The sequence below is a fragment of the Penicillium chermesinum genome (genome assembly GCF_028974085.1).
Source record: "Penicillium chermesinum strain IBT 19713 chromosome Unknown utg000003l:1.0-5111272.0:1.0-5115320.0, whole genome shotgun sequence".
NCBI lineage: Eukaryota > Fungi > Ascomycota > Eurotiomycetes > Eurotiales > Aspergillaceae > Penicillium > Penicillium chermesinum.
In genome coordinates, this window is record NW_026695313.1 from 3,403,496 (window position 1) to 3,427,250 (window position 23,755).

Sequence of the window (23,755 nt, forward strand, 5' to 3'; positions counted from 1 at the left end):
CAGCCTGTCACACGAAAAAGATGACTCCAACTCGTCTTCGGGGCCACGGAAGGAATCCTTATTCTGAACTGATTGAGCGGAGCATGTTATTAGCGTGTACCCGGCGGCACGAACAGCTGAAATGGTTCGCCACAAAAGTCGTATAAGGCAAGATCGACATTTGCCCGATCGCGGGAATTGTTAGTGCTGAAAGAGTACTCCGTACGGAGTACAACCGCGGTCTCCATGCGGCAATACAATAAGATTATTATAGTAGCATCTGATAGAGCCTTAATTTGCGAAGGCACTCCACCACGTCCCACCGGCAAATCCAACAGGAAGACCTGGAGTCGACCGGAGTTTCCTCCCAAAGTTCGGACGGGCTCCATCGGGGCTCCACAGGGGGGATAATCGCGCAGAGCCAGCCGCTCCGAAGAAACCCCAAAAATCATCTCAAACATCTGGGATCTAGACGCAGGCAATGACGTTCTCGAAACGACAAAGAAACTCAATGTCTGATAGCGCATGGCTCTTGATAGGCTCAACGCCCTGTGCCAAAAGCCGTTGAAGCCATGTTTCGCATTGATGGAACATCGAGACTACGCCACGTGGAGACGACGATCAAAGAACGTCGCAAACTCAAATAGCGTCCAATGTATGATACGGTACCTGCGTCTCGTAAAAAAAAAAAGAAACCCGAGCACTTGCAGCTGTCAAGGCCGAGGAAACATTTTGAAGTCTCGGTGGAGCCTCGGTAAAACCAATGTCGGGTAGATTTCGGGTCTATTTCAGCCCTGGTAACCATTTTGTAACTTTGGCTTTGTAGGCTGGCGGTAAAGTTCCGTCACAAAAGTCGGAATGCATGCGAGGGCCTGGAGTGGCCTGCTTCTGTTTAGCGTGCGGATTTCGCGATGTCAAAGGGAATCGAGTGGATCGAATTATTAATATCGACATGGCGCGGCGCGCCACCAAGCGTTTTGTCGTGTGCATCGTTGCTCTGTAGGACTTTTCTGGAGCGTCTCCCCACAGTCAACCCGGGCGGGTCGGACGAATTGTTGGAAACGCCCACCGGGAGAACCTCAGAAACCAACCCAGGCCAATGGATGGGCAATGACTGGCACACTAGGGAATTGCCGGATCCATGGGTGGGCATCTTCTGCACTAAGGTATTTTGATGACAACTAAATGCCTTACTAGGAAGGTGGAGGGGAGGTCCTGGGAGGGCCAGAGACTGAACACTGTGAGAGCCGCTGTTCCGGGATTCAGGACGTTGGGATGAGAGAAGCCACTCCAGAGGTAGGCCCCCCGCCTCGGGTGTTTCCAACGTCCCTATAGCCTTTGCGGGAGAAATGAGACTAGCAAATTAGCACGGGAAAATATACTCCGTTAGGGGCTTCCAGCTGGATCATGGAGGGCGGAGGTGCGGTCTAAGTGGCCATCAACCGGTTTCCTTACAGCAGAGTCTACTGGAACTACGAATTCTATAGAATATGACTGCATAGAAAACAGGGTTCTGGACCGCGATCGTGCATGTCGGTGAAAGCGAGACCAGGAAACGCACGACGCCACTTTAGGGGGAGTCGAGCAGAGGAAGAGGGAGATCCCTGCCACCTCCCTTAGCCTTTCTCTCTTTTTTTTTATTAGAGGGTGGGTAGAACGGCCGCTCGAACGAGCAATCACGACGCGCTGGTTAACAATTCCGGACCGAACGGGAGGCCCCAACGCCGTTGTGTATGCAAGTATGCAAGTTTTCCAAGAAGTGATGACGTTGAAGGAAGTTTAGAGCCCTCAATGGCTCGGTCCTGAATACGAGTCATGAAGCAGTGCGTGGACTGGCCCTAGCGACTGAGCTGTTCTGGAAGATGGGGCGAAAAAAGCACCCAGGGCAAGGGTCGGCTGATCATCCTGCTCCTGAACGAAGGGGCCGCAGGATGAAGAGGAATCCGGTCCTAGCCACTAGCTGGGGCCTATCACTCTTCCGACCTTATACAGATCACAGGGCTGGGAAGGGCTTCAATAAAGCAAGACCCTTGAGAGGCTCTCCCCTTCCGTGGAGCGAATCGGAAGACCAGGAGAACGAGCCGCGGAATGTTTCGAAGGCTGATGGCGTGAAAGTGTATATTACTCCCCGAGGCCCGTAAAGATTATTCACTGCCTGATCGACCTCCAAGGTGCTTGATCGGGAGACCCCCAAGCCAAGCCATCAAACATTTATCCGTTAGATGCCAGTGGACTATTGAATTCCAGTCCGCCACCGGGGGTAGATCCTGAAGAGATGATTTCTGCGGAAGTGATTGGGCAGACTCAGTGATAGTCAGGTTATATTAGGAGGGGGCAAGGGATCAAGGTTCATAGATTAGGCGACATGATCAAACAAGACATATGTAGGTTATTGACCTCCGTACGGAGTATATCAAGACCAACCCGGTTAGGCTTGTGACATCGAAAAAGCAAAAACTGTCCCAGACGATCCTTTATCCCCGTCACCGGAATCGGGGCTCTGGAGAAAAAGCAAAACAGCCCTGGAAGGCGCCCCGAGGTGATTGATCACAGCCGCGATATCCAAAGAAATGAGGCTGCCGATCCATCCAAGTCCGCGGAGACAGTTCAGGCACATCCGTGACGATACGATCTGCGGGAGTCGGAGAGAGTAGATAGTTACTGTGCCAGGATGATTCTTTTACAATGCGAACCGCTGATTGGCAACCCCCTGTTTGCAGCCAACTCCCCCGTTCCCCACCACGCTCCCGGTCCCTCGGCTTCTGCTAAATGGGACTAGAAGGGATCGTTGGGTAGGCAATTCATCTGCAGTCGGCCCGACGAGCTGGAACCAAATTGATCAGTTCACATGCGAAGGGGTATTCATGGTCCAGCAAGGGCCTGGCCTAGGAAGAATGTGAGGTGAGATAGGAGATACGGATCCAGGCGCCCTGTAGACTGGTAGGCCTACCTGTATGGCATCAAACAGCAGCCCATTCCAAAAAAACCCCAGGGTATAAAATCTGCAGAAGCCGAAGAGAGAGATCCGTTACGAATGCTAATCGGAAAAGCCTCAGTGGGCAGAGTGGAGCCTGGATGTTCCATCGGGCTTCCATTGTCCCCGTTCCCAGTTCCGCGAAAGGGAGGCAGTCGCGCGAGATTTGGAACCCCCCGATCCACTTCTTTCGAGAAAAAGACTCCGGAAATGTAACTTTGGGCCGTGGCAAAACCCCCCCCCTTGATCTTACTTATATTACCTCCATCCCTCTACGACTCCATCTTTTCCAACCCCCTCTTCTACAGATCTCCCTTTTTATTTCCGGGGACCTGGTCGGTGGATCCCCCCCCCTACCAATTCCATGCAAATCAAAGTATGCGCCACGATCATGGACTAATTCCTGCGTGATACAACCCCCGACATGGATTTCATCGTACGGCTCTCTGTTCGCTCGTGATATTGCTTCCCGGCCTAACACTGCGTTTCTTAGCTCTCCCTCACCCACTTCTGTGAGGTGCATGGTCCCACCTCCATCATTTGCTCACAAGTCCTCCCATTTGCCTGCGCCCACTGTCATCCGGATGCGGAGCAAACCGATCCCACCAGCTCTCCGCAGTCTAAATCGCCCGATACCACCTCCGAGGCTCCGGGCTCCAAGTCTCCAAAGATTGAAGATCATCCTTACTTCTTGAGGTCCCAGCCGGCTTCTCCCGAGGAGCGCTCGAACCGTGTCGCAGATGGCGACACATGTGCTAGCTGTAGCCTCTCGCTTCCAGAAGATGTCAGCAAGCAGCTACCTTCCGGACCCACCGGCCGCAAAGGCAGCCTGAGTAATGGCAGCAGTCCGGTCTTGCGATCGCGGGAGGTCGTTTATTCGTGCGGCAACAACCATTCGGACGCCGACGACGATACGCTGGATCCCCACTCCCACGCTTCTCCCCCCGAGTCCCTGCGCTCGTCCTCCATCGCATCCGATTCTTCATGTCACACTCACCTCCTCACATATCTCTCCCTGCGAGGTCCTCCCAACCCCGCCGACTACGCTCTTCTACGCCGCTCTTCTATTCGCACTCTGAGCTGTGAACTCCTCCCCCGCGGTCTCTCTTCCGGCCCTCTTTGCTTCGGGGATTCAGTCGCCGGCTACACCATTGCCTACATCTTCCGTCTTCCGGACCCCATGGCGCGTGGCAAACGCCGCAGCTACGCCCTCGTGGCGCTCGCCGGGAAGGACGCCGGAAGAGCTTTCAGAGCGTGCCCCATCATCTGGCGCGCATTCGGGCGCATTGCGTCCAGCATTGTCGGTGCCGCCGAGCGCTACCAGGAGGAAGAAAAGCGACGCGAGGAACAAAACAGCCCCGGCAGCCGATCCGGCGGCCGTCACAACCGACCCGTCTCCTCATTTCTAACTGGTCGCGGGATGGACCCGGGCCAGTCCCGCCGCATGGGTCAAATTCGCGCGCGCAACCTGGCGGAGATTGTCGGCAACCCGTACATTTTCACCGAGCTCCACGCGCATTTGTCGCACTTCTACAGCAGCTCGGGTCCATGTTCGGGGGTGTTCCGATCTCGGAGGAGCGCTTTGTCTGTAGCACTGTTGCGGATGACGAGAGCACCTCTGCTGCGCAGCCAGTCCTTGTTTCCAGCAATTCGGAGCGTTCCAAGCGCGGTTCTACCTCCAAATACGATGGTAACGACATCGACATGGCCAGACTCGACATTTCAGGCCCCCAGCCAATCCCGATTACTCAACGTTTCGTTGTGGCGTAAGCCGCTAATTTCTTTCTCACATCTGCTTCTCCCCTTTGTTGAGATACCCCGCTTGTTCTCTTTCAAGGCTTTTTCATTGAACGTTGATGCTTATCTACGCTTTTCTTTTCTTTGCTCTTTTTTGTTTCTTTCCAAGCGACATGGCTCTGGAAGGGTTTGTCTTTTTTTTGCATACTGATTCGGGTGGCTTTTCTTCGATGGATACTGGGCATAGATAATGGCGTCTTACAGACATGGACACGGAGTTCTTTGAGGCATTTTGTTTTGCTTTTGCGTTTCCTCTTTCCTTCTTGAGTGTCATGTTTCGTTTCTCGGCAGGGTTTCATCAATCTTGCTCTCGAGCTCGTACGTTGACGATTTGCTTGACGAGGCTTTCAAGAGATATGTATACTATGTATTATTTGAACATGATAAACGAAGTTGTTGCTGCTATTCCAAAGCTTTCTCCATAGTTGATTTGCGTAGCTCTATACCTCCAGTGCTTGTCATTGAGTCTTGGTATATCGTTTTTAGAACTGGGCGCAAGAAAGGAAGTGGTAGAAAACTGGTGGGTTTGACTAGACCCTGGTGTTGCTTTCTAGAGCTGGATAGGAATGAGGGCAGCCATTCATGAATCCTCATCTACTTCCATCTCGACGCTGTATGTGCTGTCAAATTTGCGCCACATAAAAAGGCGACATCAATCTCCAGATCCGGGCAGGAATCATGACTGAAAAACATCTTTAACTTAGCATTGGCCTGGCTATAAAGTCCCCTTCTAGTGGTCATCATAGTTTGATAGAACCTAGAATGCCTGACAAGAACTGGGGCCCTTTCCCTCCAGCTTGAATATAGCTACTAAATCCATGCTGTAGAGCTGAGAGCATCATCAATTTTCAAGTTTGTCTTAGCACATAAACAGATGAAGTCCATGACCCCCAGCGACTGTGACCGCTAGCATGGGCTTGCCAGGGACCGTTCGATATTCTGCATTTATCGCAAGAATTATCTCAGAAATCGAAGCAGAAGGCATCTATACTATCCAGGATCTATATACAGGGCCCTCTCTGACTGGTCGATTACACAAGTACCTTTGCCCAAATGTCAGCTGTATAGTTCGGGCGGATAAACTAACCGCTTGAAGTTCTTCCGGTCACACCCGGGGCCACAATCAAAAATCCCACCAAAAAGAACCTCAATGCGACCCGCTCTCTTTTAACCCCCTCATTCACGAATCCAACAAGATGGTCGCCTTCGACAAGTGTGAAACCCGACCGGCCCATATCGACGCCATTCTTAATGGCCTCGATCGGTACAACCCCGAGACCACCACGATCTTCCAGGACTACGTGACCCAGCAGTGCGAAGAGCGAACTTTTGACTGCTACGCCAACCTGGCATTGCTGAAACTGTGAGTGCTAGATTTTGTCGCTATCTACGAAAAGCCGCTCCTATGTGCGATCCTTGGCTTCATGTGATGAACGAACTTCTTCAATACACGTTTCCTATTACCTGACCAACCGTCAAGTATGGTGTTGTTGAGAATTTCAATCCCTGAAATCCTGCAAGTAAACATATTGCATGGAAGAAAGTCGACTCCGCATTTGAAACGCTCGGAAACCCGAGACCGATGATGACAGTGGCTAACATACGTAAAATCTGGAATAGCTACCAATTCAACCCCCACCTCCTCCAACCCGATACCGTAACCAATGTCCTCGTCAAGGCTCTGACCGTGTTCCCATCTCCCGCCTTCTCTCTCTGCCTCGCCCTTCTTCCTCCTCACACTCAGCCTTTCCCCACCACCTCCGAGGCCAAAGCGGCCTCGCAGACCTCTGACTTCGTCGAGTCCGTGCAAAAGCTCTCTCACCTCTCCACTCTCCTCGAGTCCGCCCAGTACACCCAATTCTGGTCAACCCTGAACTCTGACGACCTCTATGCCGACCTGACCGCCGATGTGGCTGGCTTTGAGGAGCTGATCCGTATCCGCATTGCCGTCGAGGTCGGGAAGGCCTTCCGCACCGTCAAGGCCGAGTCCCTGGAGCAGTGGCTGGACATCCGCGGCCGTGAGGCTCTCGAGAAGTTCGTCACTGAAGTTTGTGCCTGGAAGGTTGACGGTGCTCTCGTACAGGTCCCTGCCAACAAGGAGAACGAGGCTCGCAGTGAAGTTAAGAGCGAGCGTGTCGGCATCGAGCAGTTTGGCCGCGTTATCCGCCGCGGATTCGAGCTGCCCGTATAAGCGTTGTCACCTTGAGGTCTTGTCTTCCTTTGTTCCTAATTTTCCCTTGTTTTTCTCTTCTCCATCCCTTCATTCAATCTCAAAAATTGAAAGGGGGAAAAAAAGACATGAGTTCATGAATCCCCGATCCGTGGCGACGGTGATAGATTTCGCATGGAGGAGGCTCGGAGATGAGTCGGGACCTGGCGCATCTGGCGTTTCTTTCTCCTGTATTTCTGTATGAAAGTCCTGTGTTTTATGCTCAAGATGAGAGTGCTGGAAGGAATGCTCTTGTTCATACCAAAACACCTCCCATACAATACCGAGTCAACTATGGCTCCAATATGAAAATTCCGAGAATTGAACCCCTTTTCATCCTACAAATAACTCATTAAGTAACCACGGCTGCAACGACTAAGAAAAAGGAAATTCTATTTTTTGATATGCAAGAGATCGTCTCAACTCTCGGATCCCTATGGGTATACATCAAGCAAAGCATCACAGTCATTGACTTTCCCATTGTACACCAGCCCATTCCTCCCTCCACCCTACCTTATACAACTCCTCCGGCGCACAATCCTTCGCACAAACCCCGACGATAATAGTCCCCCACTCCATACCCGCGTCATCCTTCCCAAGCCCAACACCCTCACGTCCCTCTTCAAGCATGCTAATAGCATGCGGCACAAGCTGCATCTCGAACACGCGCTCCGCACCACAGTACTCGCACGGTGGGATACTGCCACCCGCAGATACGGTCGTGACCTTGCCAGCGGCATGGCCAGCATGGAAGCGCTTTCCAACCTGATCACTATAGGAGTACAGGAGCGGCGAGCCGCGGAACTCGTACCGGAGGACTTGCTCGGGGTTATGTGCGAGACGGGTAGAGAACTTCATGAAGGCCTTGTCGAGCTCCGACTCGAAGGTATCTTTCAGGTCGGCGCCGCCGCCGTCTTCATCCATTGGCTCCAACGTCACGTTTTCTGGGACCTGTGGTGTTGACGGGTTGGACATTGCTTCCATGTCGGCGTCGAGGTAGAAGTATTTGTATGGCGCCGGGAATGCGGACTGCGCAGGCCACGGGGTCTGTGGACCTGTGGATTCCGGAGTCTGCTTGGATGCTGCGCCCGGAGGGCTAGATTTGATGGCAGTGGGATCCGTCTCGGGAGACGAAAGGCGGACTTTGTCTGCGAAGGACGCGGCGAGGCCGTCTGTAGGGGCTGTGGAGTTGGAGGCTGGTTTGGGGGTAGCGAAGGGGTTGTCGCTCGGTGAAGAGGCGGGCTTCGTAGAAAAGGGATTTGTGTTAGCCGATACGCTGCCGACGAGCGAGGTCACTCCGAAAAGACTAGCACCGAGGTCTTGCTTGGGCTTAGGTGCCTCCTTCTCTGGTTTGGTTGCCTCTGGCTTTGCTTTCTCTGGCTTTTGCTCTTCCTGCGTGGAATCGAGATTTACCTTTCGCGTGGCCCGATAGGCGCGAATGCTGCCTGGTTTCCTGTTGCAAGGTTTCCTTGGGCACCCGAATATATACAGACGGCGCTCATTTATGGAGAAGTGGTCGGGCAGGTCACCATGGAGCTCGAGGAGCAGAGCCATAGGGTTATTGCAGACTTTGCAATTGGCGAATTCGCCTGGGGGAGGAGTCTTCTCGTCAATCCATGTCTAGATAATCGCAAGGTTAGCAACGTTGGGTAGTTAAATTTGCGATCTTGTGCACTAACCGGCCAACCGCCTAGATGGCTGATTTTGTCATCGTACTGCTCCTCAGAAGCATAGCCAAGAGTGACACTGGTCTCAGTAAAGTCCTCGTCCAGGCTAGAGTCGCTGTCGTAAGGATCCATACTGAATTGTAGATGTGCGCAGTCACAGAAAACCCCGCCGTCTAAAAAAATGTTGCGATAAGCGATAGGCCGCCCCACCGGCTCTGCATTATTGGCTGTCAGGCTCTCCCCCAGCTTCCGCGACATCATTGAATTGCTGCCTTCGAACACTTCTTGCCTGGACATCGACACCAGTTTGCATCTCCTCTCACCTACAGAGAGAACTGTTTATAGTAGCATTTGGGCCAAGATTCCCTATTTTAAACCGCATAAATTCCGAAGCCACCGGATGTTGCGAAGTGCTCCATAGGTCAACATCATGAGAGGCACTCGGAGCCAAAGTCCTTGGGGACTCTTATACACACTTTTGACTCTACTTTCGTTTTTATTCTTCAGCGAGGCGACTGAACAGCTTCCTTTGGGCCCACCTGCGGATGCTACCCCCAAAAGGGTCGCGATTATCGGTGAGAATACTCATACACACCGGCCTCAACCACCATATTGAAGCAACGGGCTAGTATTAATAGAGCTGATTCAATGTTTATAGGCGCTGGGGCCGGAAGGTCGTTTGCAGCATATGAACTTCGAAAGCTTGCGAAGTCAGCCAAAATACCCTTGAATATCACGATATATGAAAGAGAATCCTATATAGGAGGCCGCTCGACGACAGTTGATGCATTTGACGACCCAGAATACCCTACTGAACTCGGCGCTTCAATATTCGTCCAAGTAAATGCCAACCTGGTGAACGCTTCGCGCGAGTTTGGACTCGGTGTTCAAAGTGCATCAAATGATCGACCCGACGAAACGGAAGAATCCCTGGGTATTTGGGACGGAAAGGATTTTGTCTTCACGGTCAAAAGTGGCTCTACTTGGTTGAATCTTGGCCGGCTCATTTGGCGGTATGGGCTGGCTCCGCTGTGGACCCAAAACCTGATGAAGAAGATTGTGGGCAAGTTCCTGAATCTTTATGAAGAGCCCTTATTCCCATTCCGGTCCCTAACGGAGGCTGCTGCTGCCGTGAATCTGCTCAATGTGACGGCTGCTTCCGGGACGGAGTTCCTAAGTGCGAATGGAATCTCTTCTCGCTTTGCCCGTGAGATTATTCAGGCCAGTACACGTGTGAACTATGGTCAGAATCTGCCGTTGATCCATGGACTGGAGTCCATGGTCTGCATGGCTACCGATGGTGCAGTTTCTATTGATGGCGGTAATTGGCAGATCTTTGAAGGAGCTGTAAAAGCTTCCAAAGCTAATGTTCACTTGAACACGGCGGTTACAGATATTGTGCGTGGTGACGATGGTTCAGTTCATATAACTTCCAAGTCAACCTTAGGCGTCGACGGATCAGAATCGAGTGAAACTGGGTTCGACGAAGTCATTCTCGCTGGGCCTTTGCAATACTCGGGAATTTCTATCTCGCCACCTCTTGAGCATGTCCCCGACGAAGTTCCATATGTTAAGTTGCACGTCACCTTGCTCGCATCGCCGCATCGAATCTCGCCTGCGTTCTTCAATCGTCATAGCTCGAAGGAGATCCCAGAAAGCATCCTCACTACGCTGCCTGAAGATCTTGATCTAGGCTCAAATCCTCATGGGGTTGGGCCAGCTGGGTTCTGGAGCATTAGTACGCTGCGAACGGTGATGCGGACCGTCGTCAAGAAGGGCCAGGAGCAGCAGGAGCAGCATTACGTATACAAAATATTCTCCCCAGAGCGACCGACAGCGGAGTTTGTTGCAGACATTCTGGGACTTGACTGGTCGCACGACAAAGGCCCTGTTTCCACGCCTAAGGTTAATACATCTATTGGAGACCTGCCCCAGAGTGATATCAGCTGGTTCCACGAAAAATTCTGGCACCCCTACCCTCTGCTATACCCCCGTGTGACCTTCGAGGAGATTCGTTTGGCGCCTGGTGTCTGGTACACCAGCGGAATCGAGAGCTTTATCTCAACGATGGAGACGAGTGCATTAATGGGCCGTAATGTTGCAGCCCTCGTAGTCCAGTCATGGCAGAATCGGAAAGATGAGAAGGGCGATGATCGTTCAAGAGAGAGATCTGAGTTATAAGGCATTTTTGAGGTTCGAACGAAAGGTTATTACTGATTATATTCAAAATCGCTGTTACACCAGAGGCCCTTCCCAGATGACAAGAGGTATCCGGATCTTGGATCATCCTAGTATAACTACATCCCCTGAAGAGTCGCTGCGCTTTATATGGAAATTCAGACTTGGAGAGCATATCAGCTACAGGTCATGCCTAAGATTTGTATATTTAGATTGAGGACAGGCCTATACTGTTGCCAGATCACGAGATATTTCGTCCTAATAGTGATTCCATCCAATATGGGAGCGTCGAACATGCTGTTGGAGGAATTCAGCTATCAGTCCGTCTCGCTCTCACTCCCGGGGTATGCCTTCTTTCTCAGCTTCCATAACGACTTTTCACGGCGCTCAATGGCCTCTCGGTGACGGCGGCTGTTATCTTCCACGACCGTCATCCAAGGGACCTGGCTAGCCCGACGTATTCTCTCCCGCAATTGAGCAAGTGCGCGAGCGTGTGACGCTTGATCCCCCGTCTGCTTCGAGTGCCCAGAAGCCGCTGCTTCTTTACCGACCGAGAAAGATTGTTGATACTGGCGCTCAGCAGCTCGTGCAGCATGGTATTCTTCGCTGACAGCCCAATTGGGGTTGTCAAGCTGGCCACGAACCAGCACCAGCTGATGCCCCTGTTGAAATGTCTCACGGAGACTCGAAGGTGCGATAGGAGTGGACAATTCAAGTTTGTGTGATGACGGATCCACGGAGCGGATTAATGCCAGGCCAAGACAATTGGAGGCTTTCGGATCTGGTGGCGTGCCAGTTCCTGATACGGCGAAGAGGTAGGGAGGTCTTCTTGCGCAGTTCGTATTACGCTGTCCGCTAATGATTGGGCCGCCGAACTGTTGGGCGGAGGCTGTTCCGGGTCCATATCCATACCATCAGAGATGGGCTCCTCATCATTTTGACGTTGAGTGCCACCTAAGATTGCACTCGAGGATTCAACAGCAACAACACCGACAATTGACCCTTCTAGCACCTCACGGAGCATATCGGGATGGATCTGAGACCCCATAACCATAATGCCAGCAATTCCTTGCCTTGGACCAGCATAGTCCACAACGATGGGCCGGGTACGGGACAATGGCGTTCCCTGCCAAACGGGATTGTTGATTCCCTCCGGGTGAGACATGTGGAAGTAGGATTGCACTTGCATCGAGCGCAGTTGGGCACTAGATCGACTAACATAGTCGGTAGGTTGAGATGGTAGAATTGTCAGAGGAACACGAGCTTCCGCTGCGGCCACGCTAAGTGGCTCTACGACTTCGGACGGTCCCTTTTCGCTCATGTAAACCACATCGGAAAGGCCGAGGAACTTGACCAGCCACGTCGCTACTTCTAGGCCCTGTCCAAAAATCCACCCAGGGTAATTGACGATCAGCGGACATTGAGGATATTGTGCCAGCAATGAACGGTACTGATCCAGCAGGTCCATCGTTGCTAAGGCATAGTGATCGGGGTTTTCTTTTGGCGATGTTGCGCCTATGTGGTGCGCGCGCATGATCTTGCCATCTTGCGCAACATCTAGGGATGGGTGAGTGAAGGGTGGGCCGAAGAAAGGGGCTTTGAGATGTGCGAGGTAGATCTGACCCATTGGGGCGAATTCTGGCTGTCCTGGATCGAGGTCGATGAAGGCAACGCCATCAGAATTGGTGAATCCATTTTCTGTCTCTGGAGCAGGACTGAGTATGTGATTGAGTAGGAGGCGACTGAATGTAGATTTGCCAGAAGCTTTGGGACCACAGACCAGTACCCGTAAACGGCCTTGCTTTTGAGATAATGCCTTCATCGAGGCACTCCATTTTTGTCGAGATGTAGTGGACGAATATGCCGTTTCAATGAGTCATCTGATGTAGTATATAGCTATTGACTGTTAGATGCAGATACCGATAAAGCCTCGCTGGGAACTTACCACTGAGAAAGTCCGGCGAGAGCCCTTGGGAGCGGATTTCAGTGTGACTTTATCTGCAGCAGTGTTTTGACCATTCCATATTCTCTGATATAACGGTGACAGGTCCCGCAACTGAAAGAGCCCGCTTTTACAAGACTTAATCTCAACTTCTGCTGCACCGTCCGTGCTCGAGACGCACTTTATGACAGGCAGAGAGTGAGTCGCAGGAGCGTACACCCTGTAGAGTTTCGGAGAGGGATGTAATTTGGCACCCATAAGGCTGACAACTCCGCGTTTCACCCAGAGGTCGTATTGGCCTATTAATGCCAAATTCTTTCAACAATATTAGCGTGATATATGTGTAAAAATGTAAAAAGTCTCACCATTTTCTCCGCAATACGAATGCAGAGTGTAGTCTCGTCGGAGTATACTATGTTGCTCTTATTTAATCGAGTCTTTGATAGCGGGAAATTTTGAAGCTCCGCAGGTGTCTCTGCGGGTGATTCATAGCCATCAGGGTCGCCAGCGACAGACGCTACTTCGTCCTCCGACATCTCTTCAGGAGCCCCGGCAAGGGATTCTTCATAGGATTCTTGTTCGCCCTGATTATCTCCTTCGTCGACCTCTGAGCCGGATGACTGAGTCTCGGTCTGATTGGGTCTGGTAGATTGTCTCGTGACGGGTCGTTTCTCCGTTGGTGGCGGGCCTTGTTGTTTCTTAGAACGCGTTCGAAGATTGCGAGGCTCTGAGTCCACTTTTTCAGCGACTGTGCTCTCAAGAGATCGACGAGGGCGCTTCGAAGGTGGCTCTGATGCTGCTTCTTCAACCGCTGGTTGGCTTTTCGCAGTCACAGTTTGCGCTTGCTGCTGCCGAGCTTTGCGCGCTGCGACAGCGCTCATTGGGGCTATGAACACATTAGTGACTATGCAATTGTTCATCGCGATGAACTGGAGCTTTACCAGTGCCCATTTGCTTATCAGCTTTTCTTTTCATCATATTAGTCCACTGAACGACTCCGGGAAGGTCGATAAATGCGGCACTCGAGCTGATAAGCAAAAAAAAGTTGGCATGTTGGTCCGTGCGCCGCGGAGCAGAAAAAAAAAGATCCGCCAACATCAACTTTCCAAACGTCTGCGACTTTGCGAGTTGCAATTCGATGCCCTCGAGAAGTTCTGCGGCTCACAGGCGATAAATTGCGACCTAGAGGACTCCTTTTCACGCCGGATCATATTACGAACAATACGCCGCACACTATTTAGGCTCGTGGGGAACGACTCTTGTCGCAATGGCCGCCTCCTCCTCCGATAGCGATAGCAGCTCCAGCCGCTCTACTTCGCCAGAGGCAGGTCATGTTCAGAAGCCATCAGTAAAAGCAAAAACCGAGGCGAAAAAAGATAGTGACGAAGATTCGAGCTCCGACTCCGACTCCGACTCGGCTAGCGATTCAGGATCCGATAGTAGTTCCGAACCTGAGAGCGAGTCAGAAAGCTCCGATGAAATGGATACCAGCGAGGATGTTGCCGAGAAAGACCCCAAAGCTCAAAAGTAGGCCCTTCTATTGAATGTTGACAATTTCACCAATCTAATTACATGATTCTAGACATCCCGTGAAGGCCTTCAAGGCACCTGCTGGCTTCAAGCCTGTACAGAAACAAGCACCCCCGTCGTCGAAAACCTCTTCTCTTCTCTCCAACTTGCGCGGCAAGCAGGTGGTCCACATCACTGCGCCATCTTTCCTCCCACTGTCCAAGGTCAAGGAGATCACGATGTCCAAGATCGCCAAGGGCGAACCGATTCTCTCATACGAAGGCACAAACTATGGCATTCCCGCTGAATCTTTCAATAACGAAGATCCAGACAGCAAGTCTCTACTTGTCTTCGACCCAAGCACCCAAAAATACAGCAGATCAGCCGAGCAAATACCTAGTTATCACATTCAGGAATTATTCAACATTCCACAGCCCGACCATGCCGCAATTGAAGCGCTGCGAGATACCGTGAAGCCCCCACGGCCTCAGCCCAAGAACCTGAAGATGCGATTCCGCCCCGTTGGCAGCCTACCTGCCGCTCCAGAGACACTGGGCTCTGACTCAGAGTCGGATGAGCCCTCGTTCAAGGTTCCTCCTGGAGACCGTGAAGAGCGCAAGCGTAAACATCAGCACACGGATGGAGATGCTTCCCAAAATGCTGCTTCGCCAAGCAGAAAGAAGTCCAAAAAGCATTCATCGCAAGAGAATGAGGAGAAGCCTGAAAAGAAGTCGAAAAAGTCACACAAGGACCGCGAAGAGAAGAAGCGGAAAAAGTCTGAAAAGGCATGATTTGGCGTCCGGTTTCGTTTAGCTAAAATATGTTTTGTTGGATGATTTACAGGATAAGTTCAATGTACAGTTTCCCATTTCGTTTGATATGCTTTCTTGAAATGCGTGGATGGTTGTAGTAAACTCAGTGTATGTCATCCATTATTGATTTATATGCGAGCTTAAGGTACGAGACGATTCATAAATTGGGCTCAAGCCACTACGGCCTGAATACACCTTTCATTATATTGCGCACATCATCTTTGGCGGAGGTTTGTGTGGAAGTTCTCCTGAACACTGACGAGCTGCAATTTTCTTCCATCCACACCACGTTCTCTCTCGCCCTTCTCATCATCAGACGACCGTTCGGCAAACTCCCATTCAGTACCAGCGGCAACTTCAAGGTTCTTGCCCCGGGTCTCCTTAACGAAGAATAAAAAATCGCAGCGACGACATCGAAGCCCATGAAGATGAGGAAGGTGCTGGCACCTACTTTTTTGATCATGTAAAGGCTCGAGAAGGAAAAACAGAATGACGTGGCCCAGTGCCACTCGCGAGATGTTCCTGCAATCGAAGAGTTTTGTTGGACCCCATAGTCCACCCAGTATGCCAGGAACACACCCCAGGCATACATCCACTGGTAGAAAGAGCCGCAACGACCACGGATCTCCTTGGGCGTCATCTCCGCTGAGTACATGGGTATCACAACGCTCTGGCCGCTCATTCCCAGACCTGCGACAATACGCGCGACATACCAGGCAGGCAAAGAACGGGTGTTGATGGCCTGGATGATCACGCCGATGATGAAAAGTTCGGTCGAGCCAATGATAGTCCATTTGCGACCATAGCGAGTATTAAGCGCATGGTTGGCTTACTCGCGGTTTGGCAATTTCTCTATTACATGCCGTGATTGAGCCACAACTACCGATGCACGTTCCGGGAACTTTGAACCCGCCAGCTCCATCTGCGAGTAAATTTGGCATGCGGCAAGTCCAGAATGTCCTCATAAGGCAGCATTCCAGGGCTCCCGAGACCGAGTCGATCTCCGCGATGCGTAAGTAGTACGGTGGATCTCCCGTAGGCCCCCGAGCACCATAAGCTCTTCCTCCAGGGCTCGATTGTCACTCGAGCCTATCCTGGCATGAAAGCTACTCATCTATCATCTCCTGCATTCTTGATCGTCTTTTGCCCCATGGAAGTCAAATTTAGTTACATAAGCATCACCTGACCAGTGGACTCCGGTTATCACATGGCAACCTTGCGGGACCAGCTGATGGCGTCTTGTTCGGGCTTTTTTACTCTCTTTTCGTCCAGACTTTTTTTTCGGCCTCGGGGTTCGTTGGTCCCAAAGCACACTAGCCTTGACTCACAACTTCCGTGGCTTCTGCAGCGTCGGGCCAGGACGCATAGAGCTCGGAGCTGATTTGCTTATCACCTAAAGAAGAGCTCCTTATCGGGTCTCTGGGGTGTTGGCTCCCGGATTCCCCACCGAAGATATCCTTAATCGTCCACGTTGCTATGACCGTAGTCAGTTGCGTTGGTCCTTTGATACCGCCTGACGTGGGCATTCTCGGCATCGTTCCAGACCGGTCACCTGCGAGGTCCTGTGCAGGTGCAGCTATCTGCCCTCGCTATCCCATTTCATCTTCATACCCTATACACTTATGTCAAACGTGAAGATGGGGCCTTCGGACGATGCTCGAAGGCGTTCCGATCGGATGAGTGCGAGTATGAGAGCTCCTCCCACTCATCGATCATCATTCGCAGACAGACTCCCCGCGCGCTTCAGAGACGGCGACGACGCCCAATTCGATTTCACCGCCCCTCCCCCGAGTATGAGCTCTCGAGATGGCCACCCTCATTATATGCAACATTCGTTGATTTCGATGATTGCTGCGGTCGGCTCTGCGTCCGACTTCCGAGCCCGATTTGATGATCCGAGCGACAGCGAAGGAGAGGCGGATCTGAATCAAAGGAAAGACTCACAGCGAACATCATTCCAAGAAAGCTCCATAGATTCATCTTCCAAAGAGCCCCCTCAACCCAGCCTCGCACTACAAACAGAAGATCGAGGACGTCGTCATCAAAGAACGTTATCGGCTGATTTGCGCCGGAGGATGTCTGATGCGAGTTTGAAAGACAAGTTGAAAGACAAAGAAAGTAAAGCTGCTGGCCCTAGTGGATCAACTCTCTCACTTCCACCACGCCAAGCTCGAAGCGTTACTCCACGGGCCGCCCCCATTCTCACCCGCATGGTTCGAGCGCAAAATCGGTTCGATACAGCCGCGGCACCAGAGCAGCCGCCCTCAAGACCGGATACGCCGAGTGGAGACCGACCGCAAATATCTGGGTCGGCCCTCTCTACGCGTTTGATGGAAATGTTCGGATTTGAGAAGCCTGAGAAGGTAGTAGTGGAGTATGCATGTGCCCTGCTGCAAAGCATGCTTCTCCAGGGCTATATGTACGTCACTGAGGGTCACGTCTGCTTCTATGCATACTTGCCAAAGAAGTCCAGTGTGGCAATAAAGTCTGGCTTTCTGTCCAAGCGTGGCCGGAAGAATCCCAAGTACAATCGGTACTGGTTTGTTTTGAAGGGTGATGTTTTCTCATATTATGCCGACCCATCAAATCTCTACTTTCCCAGAGGCCATGTCGATCTTCGGTACGGCATCTCGGCATCACTTGCTGAGCCGAAAACGAAAGGCGCTGAAGTGAAAGACTTCCATGTCACCACTGACCAAGGGCGTACTATTTCAGGGCTGATAGCTCCGCAAGCGCGAAAGAATGGGTGAAGGCAATCCAGAAAGTTATATTCCGATCCCACAATGAAGGCGATAGTGTCAAAGTGTCATTCCCATCGACAAAATGATTACCATTGAAGAGGGTCCAATGGCTGAATACGCAGAGACTTTCAAGATTGTGGTGGACAATGATGAGACATTTGCAATTGATGAAGTAAGTCGCAGACTGCCAATTCGAAAAGACAATTCGCTAACATTGCACAGTACTTTTTCTCCTTTTTTGATGCTAGCCAAGAAGCATTCAACCACCTTAAGAGCCTTGTAAACTCGTCGCCCATCAGAAAGCCGACTGGGGCATGGCGGGCAGGCGACGATAGAGCTAATATCGGCACAACGGCAACGGGTCTGAAGAGACTTTCTGGTAGTAGTGGTCGACGTTCAGACGAAAGGCCCTACTTACAAGAGCCCAGTAGCAGTGCTATTGACGCAGCACATGGATCAACAGATTCCTTTGCTTTCTCTTCGGACCAAGGAACGGAATCATCGCACGTCATACAATCCATGACGGAGACGGGATCAGCAAGCCAGATTCTCAACCGCAACGATTTGTTCCAGTCCCCTACCGTGCCGTCGGCCAGGCGTGCTTCCGACTTAGAAAGCCCTGCTCGCCGGCGATCCGATGACACTACTCGCTCAATTCCAGCACAAGCGGGCGCGACGCAACGGAAATCCCGCGGAACTGCTGATATGGAAACCTCAGAGAGCTTGCCTTATGCCTCTACTTCGACGAATGACCATTTGCTTCAGTCTTCTAGCTACCATTCAAGTGTCCCGGACATGGTTAAAGCCGGAGTTTATCCGCGCGCCGCCGCTCTTGGAAATGCAGTGAAGACATACAGCAACCTGTTAGCAACTGGCTCAATGGGCTACATAGAGAAGGTGTCCGGCATGTGGATCGGGGGTCAGAAGCACTATGGTGAAACCGAGGGCATACTGGCAGAGAACCAGGGCCCTGATCTAGAAGAGAAAGAAAGTGATGCAAATTACGGGGATCGATTCCGTGCTCATTTCGCTCTCCCGTCGACCGAGAGATTGCAAGCAACATACTACGCCTACCTGCATCGCGTGCTACCACTGTATGGTAAGATTTACATCAGTGAGAGGAAGTTTTGCTTCCGCAGTCTGATTCCTGGGACTCGGACGAAAATGATCCTCCCCCTCAAGGATATTGAGAATGTGGACAAGGAGAAAGGCTTTCGATTCGGTTATCACGGTCTTGTAGTCATCATTCGTGGACACGAGGAGCTATTTTTCGAATTCAACACGGCCGATGGACGAGACGACTGTGCTGTCACATTGCATCGAAATTTGTCAGAAGTCAAATTCTTGGCAGAATCTGGTATTTTAGCTGAGGAGGAGCGTGAAGAGGTCGAAGCTGCGAAGGCCGAGCATGCTATGCTGCAGGAGGCTCGTCTTGATAACCCAGGCGAACACGAGGCACATCCCTCGCTCCGTGAAGATTCCTCTGAAATACAACCATTCTTTGACGACACTCGCGCTTCGATCATTCATTTCAAGCCACCAGAGCCTCTGAGGATCACCTGCTTGACTATCGGATCTCGAGGAGATGTACAGCCCTACATTGCTCTCTGTAAGGGGCTTCTTGCAGAGGGCCATAAGCCGAAGATTGCGACACACGCCGAATTTGAGCCCTGGATCAGAAAACACGGAATCGATTTTGCCCCGGTGGATGGCGATCCCGCAGAATTGATGCGCATTTGTGTCGAGAATGGAATGTTCACTTACTCCTTCCTCAGAGAAGCATCCCTGAAATTCAGAGGCTGGATTGATGACCTGCTTTCTTCTGCGTGGCGAGCTTGTCAAGGGAGTGATCTCTTGATAGAATCACCGAGCGCTATGGCTGGCATTCACGTCGCAGAGGCCCTTCGAATTCCCTACTTCCGAGGGTTCACCATGCCGTGGACCCGAACTCGGGCGTATCCCCACGCATTCGCCGTTCCTGAAAACCGCATGGGCGGTGCTTACAACTATATTACTTATGTCATGTTTGATACTGTTTTCTGGAAGGCTATTGCAGGCCAAGTGAACCGTTGGCGCAACAATGAGCTTGGCCTAAAGGACACTAGTCTGGACAAGATGCAGCCGAACAAGGTCCCTTTTCTATATAACTACTCCCCTCCGTGGTCCCTCCTCCTCTCGACTACCCTGATTGGATTCGCATCACTGGGTACTGGTTCCTGAACGAAGGGACCGACTGGGCTCCTCCGCCCGAGCTATCAGCTTTTATTGATCGTGCCCGTACTGATGGCAAGAAGATTGTATATATTGGTTTTGGATCTATCGTTGTCTCCGACCCTGCAGCTTTGACACGAACGGTCATTGAGTCGGTTCAAAAAGCTGACGTTCGATGTATCCTTTCCAAGGGCTGGTCCGATCGCCTTGGAGACCCTTCAAGCGTGAAAGTGGAAATCCCTTTGCCTCCAGAGATTTATCAGATTCAGTCTGCACCCCATGACTGGCTCTTCTCCCAGATCGATGCAGCAGCCCACCACGGCGGTGCCGGAACTACGGGTGCAAGTCTTAGGGCTGGTGTGCCAACCATCATCAAACCATTCTTTGGTGATCAGTTCTTTTTCGGCTCTCGGGTCGAAGACCTTGGTGTCGGGATCTGCATGAAGAAGCTTAACGTCAGCGTCTTTTCCCGTTCACTTTGGGAAGCTACGCATAGCGAGCGGATGATTGTTAAGGCGCGCAACCTGGGCGCTCAGATACGCAGTGTAAGTTCATCTCGCCTTACTAGGATTTCCAACAGATACTAACATCTAATTTTTGTTTGTCTTCCAGGAAGATGGCGTTGCAACCGCCATCCAGTCACTCTACCGTGACCTTGAATACGCCAAGACCCTGGCACAACAGCGATCGAACATGTCATCTACCCCATTCTCTCCCACACCTTCCGCTCAAACCTTGACTGAACAAGGCGATGAAGAGGTAGATGATATCGAGGAGTGGACCTTCGTTGGCGACGACACGGAGGTCAACATCAATATCTCGAAGCGCATGCGTGAACGCGCCGCCTCAGACGCCGACCCGATGGCTTCAAGCCAGTTCCTTCCATGATTTTTGATAGCTTCTCTTATGTTTTTCTTTGTCTCTCGGAGCCGAATTGGTTTTTTTTTTTTGCCTGTGTTTGTTTGAATTCTTCGATGTGTTATGACTGGACGGGTGACCTTCACGATTTACGAACCTGCATTTTGCTGTCTTTCCATCTACGGCGTTTTATACATCGGGCTTTCTTTGGCTTACTGGGGCTGCTTCCTACTCAATACACTATTTCAACTTTTAATAACTATTACAATTAGATTATCACTTCCGTTTCTGATCTGGTGCATTTCAACTGTTTTCTGCGCGTTGGGGAATAATGGAAATTGGTAGAAAACCTACTCCTATGAGAAATGGCGACATGAGAGAATTAGCTGTCAGTCTTAAACCTTCGGAGGCTTGACCGTTGTCATCGGGAATGAATGACTAATCAACATCGCCCGGGGCTGACACCTCCAGCATGAGCTTAGAGTTCAACGGTTTGTGCTGCTAGTACTGCTAAGGCTGTTATTAGTACTAGTAGTAGCTGGGGACTTCTTGATACCAAGGCCACTGGTAGGATGGTAGCTGAAAGGCGGAAGTTTACCCACTCCTGCTCGCGATGTAGGGCCTCGAAGCTGAAGTGTGATAGGAAAGTGCCATGTGTATGTATCCTTTCTCAAGCCCATGAAATCCGCTAAAAAAAAAAACAATTAGATCGAGTGTATCAAACGCAACATTGGCCATCTGTGCCGCAAAGATGAGCGAAATCCAAGAGCAAAGCCCTCAAAGAACGGCAGCAAGCCAAAGGCCGCAGCTGAGAGAGCACCTGATGTCGAGGAGGCGGCTCGAACTCTCGATAATTTTATAGATGACACTGTTCATGCATACTTCTCTCGCCCATCCGGAGCAGGGCCTGGAACAAAACCAGGTGTTTCTCCTGACTACCCTAATATGTACTGGGAGAGCAAGGACCGTCCATTTAAGGACCCCGCAAGAGAGGCCCTAGTACAAGAAGTCGTCACAGTGCTTCCAGAACCCGAACTAATACGCCAGCTCTATGGTGTCTTCGCTACGCGTTGTCAAGCGCCTCTCGGGAATGTCTTTCACACGCCGACGTTCCTCCAAGCTGCCGAGACCTTGTATCTTGAATCGGAAACATTGGCGGATAAAGCTCGTCATCTTTCAAGCACTTTCACAATGGAAGAAATCTCGTGTTTCTTGCTAGCGGTATGTTGGACCACATTGCATCCAGGTGTAGAAGATACCAAGATGCTAGTACTGACCTTTCTGGATCAGTTAATGCTTGGGCTAGACTTTCACCCCACACCGAACATGATCGGCGGGTCTCCCACGCCGTTGAACTTCAGAGTAGAAGAACTTCGATCTTCGGGCATTCGCAAGACATGGAGATCACTCGCCCTGCGCTGCCTCCAAGGACGCATGGCGTTATTTTGTGGTTCTATCGCAAGCTTGCAGGCTGCAGTCATGCTTCTCCTGGATAGCAAAGACAGGCCGCTGGAACTCGACGCCCTTTTGGGCACAGCAATATCAGGAGCTCGAAAATTGGGACTGCATAATCTAGGAGACGCAAAGGTGTACATGCCCGACCCGGCGAGCTCATTTAGCGATTCCAGAACGAATGCTACTTCGCACGTGAGAACTGAAGTTGGGATTCGGATTTGGTAAGTAGATCTGATTGTTCATAGATCGGCCTTCCTGACATCGTTGTAGGTGGGCGCTGGTCGTCCGAGACTGGTCTCGAGGGCATTCATTGGGATACTATAGTATCCATCCATCTCATTTCAACACTCGGGTGCCATTGCATATTAATGACGATGACATGAACATCCCATGGCAGATCGAGAGGCCTCCGGTCACTGAAAGACCGCGTCCTGAATTTACAATGCTCTCGTACACAAGATATGCGATTGACATCGCTATCTTAGCCCGCGAATCAATCGACGCCCAAAATGCCTCAATGCGAGAACCGCAAGCCACCGGTACGCAAAAGAAACTAAGCAAAAAGCACGAAAAGTTCTTACATGACCTCCCTGCACACTTCAAGCCAGAGAATACCCTCGGCCTGGGGTCTGCGGGCCTCCTTGCTGCGGTTCCAGTGCACAAGTGGATGCTGCATCAGCAGCTATGGAGCCTGTTTTTGCGCCTTCATCGAGGCAATCTCTCTTCTGATAGTCGAGCCGCTTGTCGTCTCGTGGCGCAAAATATCATCACCACATATGCACAGATGCGACAGAGGTGCACTGTCTGTGGCTCGCTTTCTCTTGGGACGAAACAATTGTTCAACGCTGCTGCGCTTCTTCTCCTCGACATGCTCTTCGCAGTCCATTCGAATACATCGCAGAGCGCCGAGGTGAGCCTGGGTGAGGTCGTGGTCAAAGATAAAATCAAAGAAGCTGTCGGGCTTTTGAAAATGCATTGCAGTGAGCCAGGCGATACAATTGGATTGCAAAGAGCCCGGTCTCACAATGAACGATGCGCTCTCGTATTAGAAGCATTGCTGGATCTGGAAAAAGACGCTGAGATCTATGGAAGTAATTCTGAAAATAGATCGAGCCAACTGCTTTCCCGCATCAAAAGAAAAGTCGCAGAAGTGTGCTCTGATGTCTCTACAGGAGACACAACAGCAGGGTCTTCCGAATCTCCTACCCTGTCCAATTCGAACATCACATCGAGCTTGCTCAACATAGATAACAACTCGTGGGAAGAGTTGGATGTTCTTCCCATAGCCTCGAATGATTCAGACTGGGATTTTTGGCAGTTCATGAACTTTGATTTCGATGATACACCTGACGCCTGTCTTCAGGACTTCGGACCCCTACTGTGATCACTCTGGAAAGATCAACTGCGTTCGAAAAAAGGAGCC

General features: G+C 51.2%; 9 protein-coding genes across 9 annotated transcripts; 6 read left to right on the top strand and 3 right to left on the bottom strand.

Moving 5' to 3' along the window:
* Positions 1-3,377: 3,377 nt before the first annotated feature.
* N7468_004212 (folliculin domain-containing protein) lies at positions 3,378-4,723 on the top strand (the record flags this gene model as incomplete). Its single annotated transcript, XM_058473509.1, has 3 exons — positions 3,378-3,389; positions 3,447-4,474; positions 4,546-4,723. 3 exons carry the CDS (start codon positions 3,378-3,380, stop codon positions 4,721-4,723), a joined length of 1,218 nt encoding a protein of 405 aa, XP_058332512.1.
* Positions 4,724-5,946: 1,223 nt separating this feature from the next.
* Positions 5,947-6,941, top strand: N7468_004213 (CSN8/PSMD8/EIF3K family protein; the record flags this gene model as incomplete). The annotated part of the gene is made up of 2 exons (XM_058473510.1): positions 5,947-6,113; positions 6,371-6,941. The coding sequence occupies 2 exons, from the start codon at positions 5,947-5,949 to the stop codon at positions 6,939-6,941; spliced, it is 738 nt and encodes a 245-aa protein (XP_058332513.1).
* Positions 6,942-7,424: 483 nt separating this feature from the next.
* On the bottom strand, positions 7,425-8,758 carry N7468_004214 (small subunit rRNA maturation protein TSR4; the record flags this gene model as incomplete). Its single annotated transcript, XM_058473511.1, has 2 exons — positions 7,425-8,579; positions 8,639-8,758. 2 exons carry the CDS (start codon positions 8,756-8,758, stop codon positions 7,425-7,427), a joined length of 1,275 nt encoding a protein of 424 aa, XP_058332514.1.
* A 298-nt stretch (positions 8,759-9,056) lies between these two features.
* N7468_004215 (putative prenylcysteine lyase) lies at positions 9,057-10,807 on the top strand (the record flags this gene model as incomplete). Its single annotated transcript, XM_058473512.1, has 2 exons — positions 9,057-9,201; positions 9,285-10,807. 2 exons carry the CDS (start codon positions 9,057-9,059, stop codon positions 10,805-10,807), a joined length of 1,668 nt encoding a protein of 555 aa, XP_058332515.1.
* A 314-nt stretch (positions 10,808-11,121) lies between these two features.
* Positions 11,122-13,627, bottom strand: grc3 (uncharacterized protein; the record flags this gene model as incomplete). The annotated part of the gene is made up of 4 exons (XM_058473513.1): positions 11,122-11,629; positions 11,806-12,506; positions 12,750-13,061; positions 13,112-13,627. The coding sequence occupies 4 exons, from the start codon at positions 13,625-13,627 to the stop codon at positions 11,122-11,124; spliced, it is 2,037 nt and encodes a 678-aa protein (XP_058332516.1).
* A 386-nt stretch (positions 13,628-14,013) lies between these two features.
* Positions 14,014-15,046, top strand: N7468_004217 (DNA-directed RNA polymerase I subunit RPA34; the record flags this gene model as incomplete). Its single annotated transcript, XM_058473514.1, has 2 exons — positions 14,014-14,273; positions 14,329-15,046. 2 exons carry the CDS (start codon positions 14,014-14,016, stop codon positions 15,044-15,046), a joined length of 978 nt encoding a protein of 325 aa, XP_058332517.1.
* Positions 15,047-15,282: 236 nt separating this feature from the next.
* Positions 15,283-16,008, bottom strand: N7468_004218 (uncharacterized protein; the record flags this gene model as incomplete). The annotated part of the gene is made up of 3 exons (XM_058473515.1): positions 15,283-15,447; positions 15,519-15,895; positions 15,951-16,008. 3 exons carry the CDS (start codon positions 16,006-16,008, stop codon positions 15,283-15,285), a joined length of 600 nt encoding a protein of 199 aa, XP_058332518.1.
* A 696-nt stretch (positions 16,009-16,704) lies between these two features.
* Positions 16,705-20,907, top strand: atg26 (uncharacterized protein; the record flags this gene model as incomplete). The annotated part of the gene is made up of 5 exons (XM_058473516.1): positions 16,705-17,813; positions 17,872-17,980; positions 18,031-20,014; positions 20,035-20,564; positions 20,632-20,907. The coding sequence occupies 5 exons, from the start codon at positions 16,705-16,707 to the stop codon at positions 20,905-20,907; spliced, it is 4,008 nt and encodes a 1,335-aa protein (XP_058332519.1).
* Positions 20,908-21,497: 590 nt separating this feature from the next.
* On the top strand, positions 21,498-23,716 carry N7468_004220 (putative C6 transcription factor; the record flags this gene model as incomplete). Its single annotated transcript, XM_058473517.1, has 4 exons — positions 21,498-21,533; positions 21,586-22,098; positions 22,168-22,553; positions 22,603-23,716. Coding segments are annotated over 4 exons (2,049 nt in total), but the record flags the coding sequence as incomplete, so codon positions are not given.
* Positions 23,717-23,755: the final 39 nt, after the last annotated feature.